Below are 15,394 nucleotides of genomic sequence, written 5' to 3' on the forward strand. Positions count from 1 at the left end.
GGTTCTACATCTTCAAATTGTATATTCCCCTTAAAGGCACCCAAAAAAAGAAATTCGTTTACAGGGTATCTTACTCCGCAATTACAAAGTAATCCTATTCCGAATATTCAGCAGTGTGATCCCTTTCAATCAAAGGTCAACAAAGTGATTGGCCGTATTTGAATATTCCCGCCTTGAGTCAGCCGTACTTCGCACAGAACCTCTTGGAACAGCGATACGTGCGGTGTGGTATATGAAACTCAAACCTCTACCACAATGACTATATCGGAAGCTTTCAAGGATCTGGAAATCTTTGTCACAGGCGCCTCGGGTGGGTATCATTATTATTTTTGTCGTCTATATACCTACCCTCAAAAGTGGAAATGAAATTTTTTTTAAGCTTATCATCTGAGTTTAGGGCTTGAAAGTTTTAAAACTTATTTTGAATTTTTTTTATTTTTATCTCAGGCTTCGTGGGCAAAGCCTTGATAGAGAAACTTTTGCGCTCCTGTCCAAATCTGAGTCGGATTTATGTGCTTATGAGGCCCAAAAAGGGGCAGTCTATTGAGGAACGACTGCAACTTCAATGGGAGACGAAGCTATATGAACGGTTGCGTAGGGAACAGCCCGATGCCCGATCCAAATTGGTGGCGATCGCCGGAGATGTGGAGCAGTTGGGTCTGGGCATTAGTGATGCGGATCTGGAGCGGCTACGTAATGTAAACATCGTCTATCACTCGGCGGCCAGTGTGCGGTACGTTTATAATCGAGTGGTTCCACTTTAAGGTTCTGAAATATGGTGTTTTCCGTTTAGTTTTGATGATGCTCTAAGTACCGCCATACTCTTGAACACCCGTGGCACCCACGAACTAGTCAAGTTGGCTTTGGAGTGGCGTAAACTTATAGCCTTTGTCCATGTGTCCACCACTTATTCGAATCCGGGAGTTCTGGAAGTTGAGGAGCGGGTGTATCCGCCACTGGCCGACTGGCGTACCACCATTAAATTGGCCGAGACCTATGACGAGGAGACCCTTAATATCTTCAATCTTAAGTGAGCACTACTATTTCAAACTGCTACCGATACCATTTTTAGTTTTTAGTTTATCAGATTTAATACTATCTATTTTGATAATCATAATCATTATATTATATGAATAATATAAATTTCAGATACGGTAATTTCCAGCCCAATACGTACACCTTTACCAAAAGTTTGGCTGAGCAGGTGGTCAATGAGTACAGGGATAGACTGCCTATCTTTATCTTCCGTCCGTCGATTGGTGAGCTTAAATAATTTCTGTAAAATCTATATTATATAATATAGATTCCCATATCTATTCAAGTGGTCTCTACAATTGAGGAACCCATGCCTGGTTGGGCGGATAACTTCAATGGACCCACTGGTCTCCTGGTTGCCTGTGGAGTGGGTATTCTGCGCTCCCAAAACTGTGATCCCAATATTGTGGCCGATTTTGTGCCCGCCGATATTGTGGCCCGTACACTGATCACCTCGGTTTACAAATTCATCGGCGAGTCTAAATCGAAGGACAAGGATAGTGAACTATATGTGGTGAACTGTGCCACGGCAAATATATCACCCATTACCATGGGCGAGGTGATTGAAATCGGGAAGACTTTCATCAGAAAGAATCCCTTCGAAAAAACGCTTTGGTTGCCCGGCGGTGGTATGACCACCTGTCCGGTTCTTCACTTTGTACGGGTATGTTGTAATAATAATTCCTTATTATTTAAAGTCCATTGTGATGGTATAGTATCATATAACATGAGAAAATCAATAATTCAAATTATGTTACTGGATTATCAGATGGATATTTTGAATTCAATTTTTTTCAATGCGAGTCTTAATCTTAATAGAATCTTTACAAGTGACTTATAAAATAGTAATTTTAATTCAATACCTATATATTTTCAGTTTTGCACCATGCATCTTCTGATGGCAGTGGTTGTGGACACATTGCTCCGTCTCTATAATGAAAAACCTTTGTAAGTGGACTTTAGGAGGTAGTTTAATATATACATTTAATTTCCTTTAATTATTTTCCAGCCTCATGAAGCTGCAACGTCGCATTTTCGCCGCCTTCAGTGCCTTGCAAGTTTTTGCAATGACCGAGTGGCATTTTCAGAACAACAATTTCCGGGCATTGCACGATATAGTTCCGGCCAATGAAGTGTAAGTCCTTTTTGCCCATACAAATTATAAAATCTATAAACATTTCAAACATTTCATTAATTACTTATTGAAGTAGACCCTTAGGGTTTAACTTTAAATATCAATAATAGTTAGATAGAAAATATATTATAACTTTAAAGTTCTACAATAATACTGTTTATATAAATTTGATTATACTGTTAGGAAAATATGTAAATAGTTTAAAAATTTGTAATAATAGTTAACCTACTATTTATTTTTAGTTCAACCTTTGGCTTCATGCAGCACGCAAATATCAACTACACGGAATTTTTCCAGCACGGGATTCGGGGCGCCAAGGAGTTCCTTTTGAAGGAGAGTCCCGAAAGCAGCAATGCCGCCCGTTTCCGGGTAAAAATCTTCTATGTCCTGGACTTTTTGTGCCGAGGCATCGTCTATAGCTTTCTGCTGCGCCTGATATTCAAATTTTTAGTGAGCCTGTGGTAGCATAGCCCTTAAAATACATTAAACATAGTTCGATTGTATTTGTAATGTTTTTTTTTTGAGTTAAAAAAAAAATATATATATTTTGGCATTGGTTTAATTCTGTTTATTTATTATATTTGATCAGTTAGGTTATCCCTTGCACTTGTAATACAATCATCATCATTTATCAAAACGTTGAAAAGTAAATTTTGCAGTCTTTTCTTATCATTAACATAATTGTAAGAGAAATGTATTTTTGAATTTCCCACCATTTCCATTGCCCATCCGGCAGCCCTGACAACACGCCACCTAGCGGTCCGGATGGCAGCACCACGGATGGCAGCGCCGCGCAGGGCTGCTCTGAAATTGGCAAAAAACAAAATGGAGGCGTATAATATTTTTGTTTGGCATAGAATATAAAAAAATCCGTACCCGTGTGTGCAAGAAGCGCCGTAAACAATCGCCGTAAAAGCGGACAAAACGAAGCGCGCTCGCGTTTATTGGCAGGGATCGGGATCCGCTGGAAGAGAACCGTTTATCGCCATATCGTTGGAAAGGCCGAAAGCCCGGAGGAGTTCCGAATTTGTCACTTTTATTGTTGGTTGGTTCCCCGCCCCCGGGAAACCGCTAATTGGATTGGACTGGAAATAGGGGGAGAGGGAGGGAGTGGGCGAGGGAGAGAGAGGATAGGTGGACCCAAAGAGGACGCCGCGATGGCCACCACCCAGCAATACTCGCTGCGGTGGAACAACTACCTGCGCCACCTCACATACTCCTTGGACAACCACCGGCTGAACGACGACTTCGTGGACGTCAGCCTGTGCGTGGACGGACGGAGGATCAAGGCCCACAAGGTCGTCCTCTCGTCCTGCTCGTCGTACTTCAAGGAGATCTTCAAGGAGAACCCCCATCCGCATCCAGTCATTATATTTAAGTTCATCAAGTTTGAGGATCTCAACTCGATCATCGAGTTTATGTACCAGGTGGGCTAACAAAAAAGAGAAAAAAAAACCCATTTGTTTATATTTTGTTATCAAGTCTTAATAGATCATTAAAAAATGATATAAGATACAATCGTGTCGAATTTCCTGTTACTCTTCCCAAGGAAATCCAAGTTATGTCAGATAGTTATAGAACATAGTCATCCGATCTTAATAGAACTCTAAAGAACCTTCTGAATTCGTTAAAACAACAATAACTACTTTGGAAACTATGTAATATTAACGTTTAACTTTATCAAAACTTAAAAAAAACATGCTCTTTTAAAGACTTATCTTAGGACTTAACTATTCGGTTTATAAACCTTTTATTAACTGTGTACTCAAGAAGCCTCACAAGTGAAGGGCCCGCTTAGAGGTCATTAAACCCTTCAATAGTAATCATAACTACATTGCTTAAAATATCCCTTCTTAATTGTATAGGACTATAATAATTCGATTTGATTCAAACTCTTTGGATATTTATAAGGCAAAACAGAGAGTTTTATGCCAGTTTAGCTTGTTTATTTTAGTGCTATATCATTTAGATTTCCCGTAACTCTTGAAGTTTTATTTTATAACTATACCTTTGGCCTAACCCACTTTTTGTATTTGGTTTTAGAATGACTTTGTTTGTATATTCTATGTTTCACTGCTGAATCCAGTAACTCAATTATCTTTTTATTCCAGGGCGAAGTCAATGTGCAGCAGGAGGCGTTGCAGTCGTTCCTGCAGACGGCCGAACTCCTGGCCGTCCAGGGACTTACCGCCGAGGAGAAGGAGAAGCCACAGCTGCCAGTGGCGCCGCTGATCAGCGAGCACAAGCTGATCAAGACCATACCGAGCACCATTCGCGCGGTCAACGAGCAGCAGCAGCAACAGCAGCAGCAGCAGCAGCAACAGCAGCAGGTGACCAATGTGGGCCAGGCGCAAAACGCGACGCAAACCATCGAAATACCCACGGCTACGTTGCTGCAGGCAACCACCGCCAGCCAGGTGCAATCGCAGGTGGTTGCAGCCGCCGCTGCAGCGGCACAGCAGCTGCAGCAGGTCCAGCAGCAGCAGCAGCAACAGCATCACCATGTACAAACCACCCAGATCCAGCACATCCAAGTGCAATCTGCACCACTCCCGCAGCAGCAGCAACAGCAACAGCAGCAGCAGCAATCCCAGCAACAGCAGCAGCAGCAGCAGCAGACGACGCCCGTGCAGACGCAACACCTGACCATCACCAATGCGGTGGCCCTGCCGGCGGCCAGTTCGGTGAAGAAGCGCAAGATCACCTTCTCCGACGACGACGACAACATCTACACCACCGAAACAGTTGACTATGCCGTCAAGGATGAGCAGACCATAGTGAAAAGTAAGTCTGGAGAGGATTGGCGCAATGAGCCTGCCTCCCATTTGTGGTTATAAGAACTGAGTTTTCTTCGAATTTGTCTTGGTAAATTCTAAAGTTAGTCTGGAGAAGATCGGAAAGTTGCTATAACCAACCAATACTAATGTATATAAAATTATCCATAACTATCTTAGGTACATATATACAGACTCACCTGAATATGTTATTTTTAGAGCCTCCTTCACAGCTTAATGAAAATATTTTTTAATAATTGTTATAAATGTTATTTATATTTGATATTTTTATAATTTTGTATTGATAGCAATATTGTTTCTCTTGAAACAACATCACAATTCAATGTTTTTTTTACTAAATAGGGACCACAAAACCATTTTTTATGTAATTTAATAGTAATAATAATAATAATAATGTATTTTTATGAACCTTATTTAGCTGCCGAGATGACTTTCCTGCGCGGCGCCGTCAAGATGGACATACCCGACTATATTGTGGGCGAGGTGGATGACCGCCTGTCGGATGGAGCCACGCCCCAAACGTCGCAGGACGCCACCACCGGAGCGGCCCAGAATGTGGCCCAGTATTCTTCCGAATACGAGATACTCACCGAATCCGAAATGGAGGAAAAGTATCAGGCGGATGCGGAAAACACCGAAATTGAAATGAGTGAGTGAATCAGAGTCATATATAATATGTTATGAAAAATAATCTAATTTATTGAAAAAATCTTAGCTCGATTGCTGGGCACCGCCAGCGGGACGGGGGGTGCGGGTTCCGGCCAGGTGATGGATGATGCGGGTGGCGGCGGTGCGACGGGTCCCTCGACTACGGTGTCTGTGACGCCGGTCAAACAATCTGACAACAAGGCCAGCGGGACGAATGGTGAGTGGCCACCTCTAAGAGATAGATTTATGATTAGATTTTACATTCCATGGGCTTTCATCAAATTTTAACTGAATTTTTAAAACATTTTTGAAAGTATAATTACTTTTGTACTCATTATTTCTTTAAACTGTTTTACCCATTTGTATTCCTCCTCTTAATCAGAAATATCTATAAACTGAGTAATTTGCGAACATAATTAATATATAAAGATCATGAAAATCCATAATGATTTTTAAAACGTTAATTACTTTTTTCTCTGTTAAGAATTGAAAAATACTTGCATACGAATACACATTAAATTGACATTATAAAGTTAAAATTTATTCAATTCAAATAGCAACAATTCAAATCAGTTACGATTAGAAAAAAGAAAGCATAATAAAAAATCAAGCTTTTGTTAAACAAATGGCTGAATTTATGAAATCTTTTATTTAATTCTCTTGATGTGCTTTGAATTGATAGATTTAACAACTTGTGTTTATTTTTTAAGTTCTTAATTCACCTATTTAAGTTTCTTTTACTTTAAGTTAAGCTAATGTCTTCAGTGGTTGTGTGTAAACCATAAAATCAGCGTGCTTTTTTTTATCCCTTTTGTAGTTAAATGATTTGGTTACTTCCATTTGTTCAATGTTATATTTATTTATCTATTAGTTGTTGTGGCTGTCGAATATGTCTCCAAAAATAATTGTGTTCTAGAAAATTAGAGATTCAAATAGTGAGCAAGCAAGCAAGCAAGCAAGCGCAATCGATCGATCGATAGAGACTGTTATATTGATTGTACGTATTTTCTGTATATTTTTAGATTCGCCCAATAATAAGTGGACAGAATGTCAGTTTTGCAAAATGGTTATAACCACGGTTAATCTTTGGAGACATATTCGCACCCAACATACCCCACAACCGCCACGCAAGTGCGACCTGTGCAATAAGAATTTCAAGAACAAGTACAGCCTGCGGGAGCACATACGCATCTCGCACGAACAGAAGGTGTCCATCAAGACGGAGAACTGATGCGTGCTCATCAGTCTCGGACCGAAAAGATATATGGATAAGGGAGAGAGATATAGTTAATAACGTCCAGCTTAGCGAGAAGCCAACCAAGCAACCAAACAACCAACCAACCAGCCAGCCAGCCAGCCAGACAGACATCAACACCCATTCCCCCGTGTTCCCATCCAAACTAGCCAAAATTGTCAACTCAAATGCAAAGCAGACACAATTACGGAGCGTTAAACTTAGCTTACATTGGGCAACCAAGTCGATGTTTACCCTACCCCTTATATAGTACTACTATATATATATATATAACCCTAGAATAGCCGCTAAGTCAAGTCAGTCAGTCAGTCAGTCAGTCGGAGAGTGGAGCTGGTAATCCCGTCGTTGACCAAGCCATTTCATGTATCCACGTATAATGTACATGTACCACTTGTATTTTAGTCCACCACTTGCTTTAGGTACTTCTTTATCAACTAGATGGCAAAGTACAAGCCCTAAAAGTCCATTGACACAACCATTATGTATATACACACACACACACACGAACAGACACACACCCGTCTTTAGAGATTGAAAAGCCCTTAGGGTGCTTAATAGCTCAGATAGAGTGATACGATACCGATCACAAGGAATCAAGTTGATTATAGACTTTTTAAGTTAAATGTAACCCAAGATATGATCACTTTGTTTTAGCTCTTAGACAGCCAAAACATGTATTACTTTCTTAAAAACTAAAAAAAAAACTCTGATACCATTCAGTTTTGTATATAGAGCTAGGCGACTTAACAACATACCTTTAGAAGACAACCCCCCCAAAAACCAAAACAAACCTATGCTTAAATATCTTGAGATTTCTGTGGCAGCGCCAAATCCCGATTAAGCTCTGTACTTTGCTCAGAAAACAAACTTAAAAACACAGAAAACAAAAACAAAGAAAACAAAAACTAAATACCCCCTTGTGTACAAATTTTAATGCGATTAAGATAAAACCCAGTTACCCAGCGCGCTTCTTGGCCATCTGTGTTCAGCATTAGAGCGTTGGCAGTTGAATGTAAATTAGCTAAATTAGTTGTAGTTTAGTTTAAGCCCCGAAAATTCGATCAGACATAGTTTAGTATTTTTGGTATATAACTTAGTTGAGTAGCCCACACGAGCCAAGTGAAAACGGAAGTCATAGCGTGTACGCTAGGATTAGTTAAAAGTATTTTCCAAAAAACAAAAACAAAAAGAAAAAGAAAACAAAAAAAAAAAAAAAAAAAAAAAACAAAAAACGAAACGAAACCTGTAGAAATCCTCTCTAAGACAAACTCAAAACACATACACGGATTCATACTAAAGATAATCTAGTTAAATGAAACAACTCATACGTATTACTTATCGATCCACATATTGATCTATGTATACACATATAGTAAATGTTATATCTCTAAATGCCCAATGTTGTTTCGGATCGTATCGGTTTGCATCCTCGGCCGTAGTTGTCCAGAAAACTACAATAACAAACCGAAACAAACACCCACCCACCCATTATAATCCCCATTTTTGCTTAGGATCTCAAAGGAAAAAGAGAATTTATCAACGATACGATCGGGTTATTACGGCCGGAGTGGTGGGATAACCGATCAATCCGGGGCACTGGGCACTGGCATCACATAGTCCGGATGGTCCAGCCTCGACTATAGCGATAATTATCGGAGATTCCAATTCCACCCAAAAAAAAAAAAAAAACACTATACCTAAGCAATGTGTATGTAGATTGACTTATACACACCAACGAAATGAAACTAAATTAATCAATTTAATTCGTTTTGCTAGATACAGAAAAAAGAAAGAGACAGCTACAAAGAGAGCGAAAGAGAGAGAGGGAGAACAAAAAAATAAATGAATACATGTAAACCATTCAAATGTTCACTTATTTCTTAGTGGGTTTGTTTAAAAAGTTCAAAACCATACTAAATGGGTCATGCTTTAAGAAAAAGTTATCTTGTTCTAAATTTCATTTTTAAATTGTAGTAATTCGCTTTCAAAGCATATTTTTTAAAATTGATTTTATTTGCTTTATTAGAAAAAGACTTAATATATTTAAAAGATAATTTTTTTTAGGAACTGATTGTTATATTTTAATAAGCGATAAATAAATTCACAAACATCTTAATTTATATTATTAAGTTTCTGATTTTGTGATGCCTAAAAAATGTGCTAAAAAAATATTTCTAACAATCAACTATTCCTTATTTCAGTAGCAATGAAACAGGAACCGGGAGCTGAGCCTACCGTTCAACCAGCAGCTCATGAAAGCGGACGCACTGCACCAGTACCTGCACCGGCGACACCAGGAAGTGATGAGGAAAACGCCCAGGACACCGGCCTCGCACCACTGAGCTGCAGCTTCTGCAGCCGGCACCTGAAGTCGGTCAATGCCCTGCGACGACACATTGCATCCAGGCACTCGGAGATCCAGGGAAAGGAGCACGAGTGCTTCATCTGCATGAAGAGCTTCAAGACCAAGTGGTCGCTGTCCACCCACAATTCCCGATTCCATCGCGAAATGGGCTGCTCGACCAAGGGATTCACCAAGATCGAGTATTCCGACCATTGATTTTGAGTTAATTGAGATGAGTGCATGTGCAATTGGGTCAGAGGTGCTCAAAATACTGCCTTTTGGCCGTGCATTTACCAACACAATTTAAGAAAATCCAGCACACATGTCGAGAAACAGAAAAAAAACCAATTTCTGTTGGATTAGCGATGAAAAAAACAGTCTTATAAGCATCACAAAGATCATCTTCCTATATTGTGTGCAGTTGCAAAAACAATATATGTATCTTATATATTCTGTTGTATTCTATTTGTGGCATGCGAATTGAAACCATCTTAACCAGCCAACTCTTGAGGATCAAACTGAAGAGTAATACTATTGTTAAATACAAATGTTATAGCTGAGATGTAAGTTAGTATCTATAAACAAAAATTTCGATATTTTTGGTCCCCATTTGCAAAGATAAGCTAGGTGATAAACGAAGAGCACGAAAATGCAGATATTTTAATTTAATGAAATGTATAATTAAAAAAAAAATTGTTATTGTCCCTTAGATTTTCTGTTCACTGCGCTTTTCAGCTTCTATAATGTTTATACTTCTAATTATTATCTTTTTTTAGTAGCAGACTGAACAGTTTCTAAAAAGTTTTCTTCTTAGAATTTAAATATTTCAGGCTTTAAAAAGATGCATATTTTTAAAACAATTTATTTAGTTTTTGGTCGACTGATGCCTCTCTTTTGTTAAAATATTTCCTTAAGTACGTGTACATATTCCAGCTACTGTATAAAACATATATCGATACGATCCGATCCACCCCAAAATAAAACTCCATAGTTATGATATGTATGAATTGAAATGTGTTTAATGACTTAACTACCATTTTACTCGTTCATAGGTTGTTTCTTTTGGCGAGGTTACCAATAAAAAAGGTATTGAAAAAAAAAGAAGATGATCAACCTACAGATCCTTTAAGCCGGGCAATGGGAACTTCCTGCTGAACTGGGCCACGGATTTGCGGATCTCCGCCACCTGCGACTTGACCTCCACGTTCTCGGCCAGCGTCTTGTGGTAATCGGCCAGCTTGGGACTGCCGGCCAATTTGGCCGCCTGGGCGCCCACCTTAAGCGCCGCATCGATGAAGGCCACCACCTGCTCCATGTCCTTTTCGGCGAGACCACGAGTGGTCAAGGCAGGAGTGCCCAGGCGAATGCCCGACGGATTCAATGCTGACTTATCCCCGGGCACCGTGTTCTTATTGCAGGCAATGCCCACCTCCTCCAGGATGTACTCCGCCTTGGCGCCGGTCAGTCCGGCCTTGCGCACATCGACCAGCACCAGATGGACGTCGGTGCCGCCAGTGGCCACCTGATAGCCGCGTGCGATAAGGCCATCGCACAGGACCTTGGCGTTCTGGAGGACCTGCGCCTGGTAGCTCTTGAATTCGGCACTCTTGGCCTGCTTGAAGGCGGTTGCAATGCCGGCCACGGCATTGTTGTGCGGACCACCCTGCAACGAAGGGAAGACCGCCTGGTTGATGCGCTCCTCCAGATCGTACAGCACCTTCTCGCCACTGGCCTTGGTGCTGCGCACTCCCTTGCGGAAGAAGATCACTCCGGCACGCGGACCACGCAGCGTTTTGTGCGTCGTGGTGGTCACAATGTCGGCGTATTCGAATGGTGACGGGATCAAGCCGGCGGCCACAATGCCCGACACATGGGCCATGTCGGCCATCAGGTAGGCGCCCACATCATCGCATATCTGACGGAATCGGGCGTAGTCCAGGAGTCTCGAGTAGCACGAGATTCCGGCAATTATGATCTGCGGCCGGAACGTCTTCGCCGCCTCCGCCAACTTGTCGTAGTCGATGATTCCCGTCTCCGGGTTCACCTTGTACGGCATGCTCTCGAAGAAGATCGACGTGGCCGATATCTTCTTGGTGGGCGTGAAGAAGCCGTGGGTCAGGTGACCACCATCGGGCAGATCCAGACCCATAATCCTGTCATGGGGTCGGCAAACGCCCGTATAGACGGCCAAGTTGGCCGGCGATCCGGAATACGGCTGCACATTAACGCCCCACTTGTCCTCCTCCAGATTGAACAGCTCGCGACCACGTTTCTGGGCGAGAAGCTCCACGCAGTCGATGAACTCGTTGCCACCATAGTACCTGCGAATCGGGGGAATTAGTTCAGGATCACTTGGGGATCAGGTGAGTTAGCTATTTGCATTAACTATACTAGAATATCACTTGAGGTTCATTTAAATTATAATAAAATTAAAAACAAATTATTTTAAAAAATTTGAGCGTAACTTAGGGCTTGGGTGATAAATATTAAAAATTCGTATAAATTAATCAAGCATAATCAAAGATTAACTGAGGATTACTTTAATTTTATAAAATCAAAAAAAACTTAGGTGAAGTTAAAAAAAGACTATTCCTAATAAATTAATAGGGTTATGTTATTTTTAAGTCCCTTATGATATTTGACTATTATTTTAATTCTTAGATCCTCAGAGATTAGGTTTAGTTTAATTATAAAAAATTATTGTAAAACATTATTCATTACACTATTCCAAACAAATTTATAAGGAAACAAATATCCCTTATCTTATTTGATTACTATTTTGTTGCTGAGATCATTTCAAAATGAAATAAAAACAACTGCAGGATTAATGTTCTGGTGAATTATAGCTCATAATAGTAACGAAATAATTGTATAAATAATTAACTTTAAAGCATTTTTTTTTTTAATTATCTAAACTTTTTCCCTCTTAATATAAATATTTTTGGAACCCACTGATGGGTTTATATTATTTATTATATGATGATATTCTATGATATCATTTACACTCACCGCTTGCCGGGATATCCCTCGGAGTACTTGTTGGTGAGGCAGGAGCTCAGGCAATCCAGGACGGCCACCGAGGTGAAGTTCTCGCTGGCAATCATCTCCAGACCCTCCAGCTGGCGCTCCTTCTCCTTCTTGATCAGATTGGCCAACTCGGGATCACCCTCCTCCAGCGAGGTTTGCAGCATCTTCTGATCAGCCATGTTCTGTTCGCGAATTGGGAATATATAGTATAAAATAGACTCTGGGAGTGCAATGCGATGCGTTCGCTAAGACGATCGTTGGCTTTGTGTGGGCTATGGAAAAGCGATGCCTGTCTGGTCAGCTATTCGCAGCCAGTAATGTTTTCATTTCATTTTGAAACAACAAACAACAAAAATATTTATGTTCCCCGCCGAGAGAATTGCGAAAAATCAGAAGTAAATAAAGGTTCAATGGGTTCAAATAGCATTGGAAAAGTTCCATTGATAAGCTGGTGTCGGGGCGTAGCTATCGCCAAGCGGAGATTAGCCTTGGATGCACCATGGCAACCACTGGAGAGGTGGGCATTCCATCGATTAGATTGGCCGAATAAAAATTAGTGGCCATGTCACACCCATGTGATATAACACCCATGACATTGGGTCATCAATCTCTCTCGCTTTCGAAAAGTATACCCCCCATGGATGGGAGCGAAGCTATTTGCGTCCCAACTATCTCGAATCTACATCACCAAGTCTGTCCGTCTGGGTCGGGAGTTCAAGTTGGTGGCCGATAAGGACACTGCGGGCCCCCTTCGATTTCAATGCTGACGTACTTCGGAAAGATCGGGAATATGTTTATATAGTCAAAATAGCAAATAGGCAAAAAATTAATTTTTTTTTAATAGAACCTTATAAAAAACCTTATATAAAACAAGCTCAAGATTTAAAAATTTGCAAGATCAACAGAATATTAAAATTTTTGAATCTAATTCTTTTCGCTAGTGGAGCTAATTATTGAAATTCAAAAATTATTGTTTTATCGGTCAGAAGCCTTATAAAAAGTTTTACAAGCTTAAGATGTAAAAATTCCAGTTTTATTTAACAAAATATTAACATTTCATTGATTCACTATAAAAACTTAGCTAAATTAAATGAAGTCAAAAAGTTAGTTTTAACGGTCAGAAACTTCATAAAAAAAAAGGAAATAAGCTATAAGATCTGGAAAAACTATTGATTTAAATACGATTTTTGTTTTCTAGTATGATTCTCTATAAGTTTTTAATTTAAATTTTTCATTGGCTATAAAGTTTATAGTAGGAACAAACTTATTTTATTTAGTTTGGTTTCCTTGAAATAGAGTAAAAGTAAACCTTGCAACTTTAATCACAGTTTTTTAATTGAGAATAATTCTCTCTAGATTTTTTCACAAACACTAGAAGATTTCAAACCTTTCGCTCCGTTCTTCACGGTAAAAATGAATTAAATACAGAAAACAGATGCCTTTAAACGAATTTTTGAAGCTGAAACTGGAAGCTGGAAATTCAATTCCCTTTAAATTGAATGCTAATTTATGACCACGAGTCAAGTGCAAAATGCAAAATATGTGCTAGTATACATATGTACACACCTATTATCTACCCACACACACTTCCAATGGCGGTGGAAATTCGACTTAATGACCAGTGCCAGATTTGTTTGTTTTTTTGTTTTGTAGCGATATCAATATTTATGTGTAAACAAGTGAAAAAGAGAATAACAAAAACAATTCTTGATAGGGCTGAAAACCCAAGAAATTTGAGTAGGCCTCAAAACGAGTTTAAGGCTAAGGTTGCCAAATAACAACAACAACATTAATCAAAAAGAATCGAGCTTAGCAAAGCAAAGCTTTAGATACCCTATCTTAGATGGAACGATTTGTATTGATTCTACAATTTTACTACAAAAGCAGTATCTATTTTGGGAACTGATAGTAGTGCAACCCAATTTTATAATCTTGGGGGTTTCATATCTTTATGTATAAAAACAATATACAAATCATTGTGTTGATAACAATATTCAACTTTTCAATTCTAAATCGTCAGAAAAATCCTGGTATAGTTTGATTTTAAAATTTTATTAAAAAGTAACAATCTACGTAAAGATCAATGGATGTATTTGAGATATTTTGATAAATACCGTTGAATATGAATGCTATAAGATATAAATATAGTTTTTATCAACTTTCAGCTTGTTTTCAACTTTTAAAGGGTTGGTACATACACATCTCTCTGCAAACTACCTCCCACAGTTATAATACTTCAGGTAAGGGTAGAAATTTAAAAGAAAACACATGGTTAGCAAGAAAACGAAGCACATGGCAGAGAAACTGGGTAAACAAACCCCGATGTAAAACCGAAGCACTAGATAAAACGCGGATCACTTGGGTGAACACTTCTTGATCTCCTTAATTTACTCAATTGAACGCGAACTTAACTATACTTTTGTTTTAGGGTTTTTTTTTTGTGGCTCACTCACCTTTAAAGTGCTTTGTTTGCCGTCCGAATATCGTCTGAAGATCGGCGAGAATAATGCCACTGGCGATTGGGCCTGATTTTTGGCGGCGACGCGAGTTGAAGCTCCGCTCAGCTGTTTAACCGGGTTGCCAACTTTGGTGTTCAGGTCACGGCTAAAGCAAAACCGAAGCTTTTGTGACAGTGTAGAGCGCGACTGCTGCATGACTTTGAGGTCTGGAAAATCATATTAAATGCAAGTTATTCCAAATTATTATATAATTATAATAAAATATGTGAATTTTATTTTGGACTTCTTAACACTCACATGGCTGCGTTCGAATCAGAACTGCCGCAAAAAAAAACAAGCGTCCCTGCCGATGGGAGAAGGCCTGGCTTATCAAGTCATTGATAACCCCTGACCCCTAACCTATTGATAAGGACGAACAAGAGTTCCACTGCCTACTATCGTTATCTCTTGGCCAGCATCCGAAATTCGGATTTTTACACGTGTTACGAAGTAAACAATATTTGTTAAGTAACATCAGCTGTTTGACCACTCGGACCGGACTGGTCCGATTAAAAGCTTTCCGGGCAGTCTGGCAACGCAAATAATAAACAGCTTTTATTTTAAAAATAATGTTGTATTTAACAAATTTGGTTTTATGTCTGTTTTATAATTTTAAGATTTTAGCTGAGCTTAATAACAAAAAGATATTCAAAATCG

The 15,394-nt window shown here is 39.5% G+C and overlaps 3 protein-coding genes across 5 annotated transcripts; 2 read left to right on the top strand and 1 right to left on the bottom strand.

Annotated features, from left to right (window-relative positions):
- The first annotated feature begins 185 nt into the window (after positions 1-185).
- On the top strand, positions 186-2,673 carry LOC108140658 (putative fatty acyl-CoA reductase CG5065). The gene is made up of 8 exons (XM_017263594.2): positions 186-310; positions 448-733; positions 794-1,030; positions 1,150-1,259; positions 1,323-1,699; positions 1,913-1,983; positions 2,045-2,170; positions 2,413-2,673. The coding sequence occupies exons 1-8, from the start codon at positions 256-258 to the stop codon at positions 2,633-2,635; spliced, it is 1,485 nt and encodes a 494-aa protein (XP_017119083.1). The 5' UTR covers positions 186-255; the 3' UTR covers positions 2,636-2,673.
- A 318-nt stretch (positions 2,674-2,991) lies between these two features.
- On the top strand, positions 2,992-10,219 carry LOC108141034 (modifier of mdg4). Of its 3 annotated transcripts, none has more exons than XM_017264139.2 (5): positions 2,992-3,597; positions 4,282-4,954; positions 5,384-5,614; positions 5,681-5,830; positions 9,070-10,219. In XM_017264139.2, the coding sequence occupies exons 1-5, from the start codon at positions 3,328-3,330 to the stop codon at positions 9,426-9,428; spliced, it is 1,683 nt and encodes a 560-aa protein (XP_017119628.1). In that variant the 5' UTR covers positions 2,992-3,327; the 3' UTR covers positions 9,429-10,219. The 3 variants fall into 3 exon arrangements, with proteins under 3 accessions (XP_017119628.1, XP_017119639.1, XP_017119650.1); XM_017264150.2 differs by having other exon boundaries at positions 9,073-10,219; XM_017264161.2 differs by lacking the exon at positions 9,070-10,219 and adding an exon at positions 6,636-6,943.
- LOC108141040 (serine hydroxymethyltransferase) lies at positions 10,204-15,193 on the bottom strand. The gene is made up of 4 exons (XM_017264173.2): positions 14,996-15,193; positions 14,693-14,904; positions 12,222-12,421; positions 10,204-11,533 (listed from the first exon to the last, which is right to left on the bottom strand). The coding sequence occupies exons 2-4, from the start codon at positions 14,891-14,893 to the stop codon at positions 10,327-10,329; spliced, it is 1,608 nt and encodes a 535-aa protein (XP_017119662.1). The 5' UTR covers positions 14,894-14,904; positions 14,996-15,193; the 3' UTR covers positions 10,204-10,326.
- Positions 15,194-15,394: the final 201 nt, after the last annotated feature.

Source organism: Drosophila elegans, unplaced genomic scaffold (assembly GCF_018152505.1).
Source record: "Drosophila elegans isolate 14027-0461.03 unplaced genomic scaffold, ASM1815250v1 contig_149, whole genome shotgun sequence".
Lineage (NCBI taxonomy): Eukaryota > Metazoa > Arthropoda > Insecta > Diptera > Drosophilidae > Drosophila > Drosophila elegans.

Coding starts and splice junctions, on each gene's coding strand:
- LOC108140658 (XM_017263594.2), top strand. CDS start 256: ATGACTATATCGGAAGCTTTCAAGGATCTGGAAATCTTTGTCACAGGC. Junction 311..447: donor CTTTGTCACAGGCGCCTCGG/GTGGGTATCATT, acceptor TTTTTATCTCAG/GCTTCGTGGGCAAAGCCTTG. Junction 1,984..2,044: donor CTCTATAATGAAAAACCTTT/GTAAGTGGACTT, acceptor ATTATTTTCCAG/CCTCATGAAGCTGCAACGTC.
- LOC108141034 (XM_017264139.2), top strand. CDS start 3,328: ATGGCCACCACCCAGCAATACTCGCTGCGGTGGAACAACTACCTGCGC. Junction 4,955..5,383: donor TGAGCAGACCATAGTGAAAA/GTAAGTCTGGAG, acceptor AACCTTATTTAG/CTGCCGAGATGACTTTCCTG. Junction 5,615..5,680: donor AAACACCGAAATTGAAATGA/GTGAGTGAATCA, acceptor AAAAAATCTTAG/CTCGATTGCTGGGCACCGCC.
- LOC108141040 (XM_017264173.2), bottom strand. CDS start 14,893: ATGCAGCAGTCGCGCTCTACACTGTCACAAAAGCTTCGGTTTTGCTTT. Junction 12,422..14,692: donor GCAAACAAAGCACTTTAAAG/GTGAGTGAGCCA, acceptor ATTCGCGAACAG/AACATGGCTGATCAGAAGAT. Junction 11,534..12,221: donor GAGGGATATCCCGGCAAGCG/GTGAGTGTAAAT, acceptor CCCGATTCGCAG/GTACTATGGTGGCAACGAGT.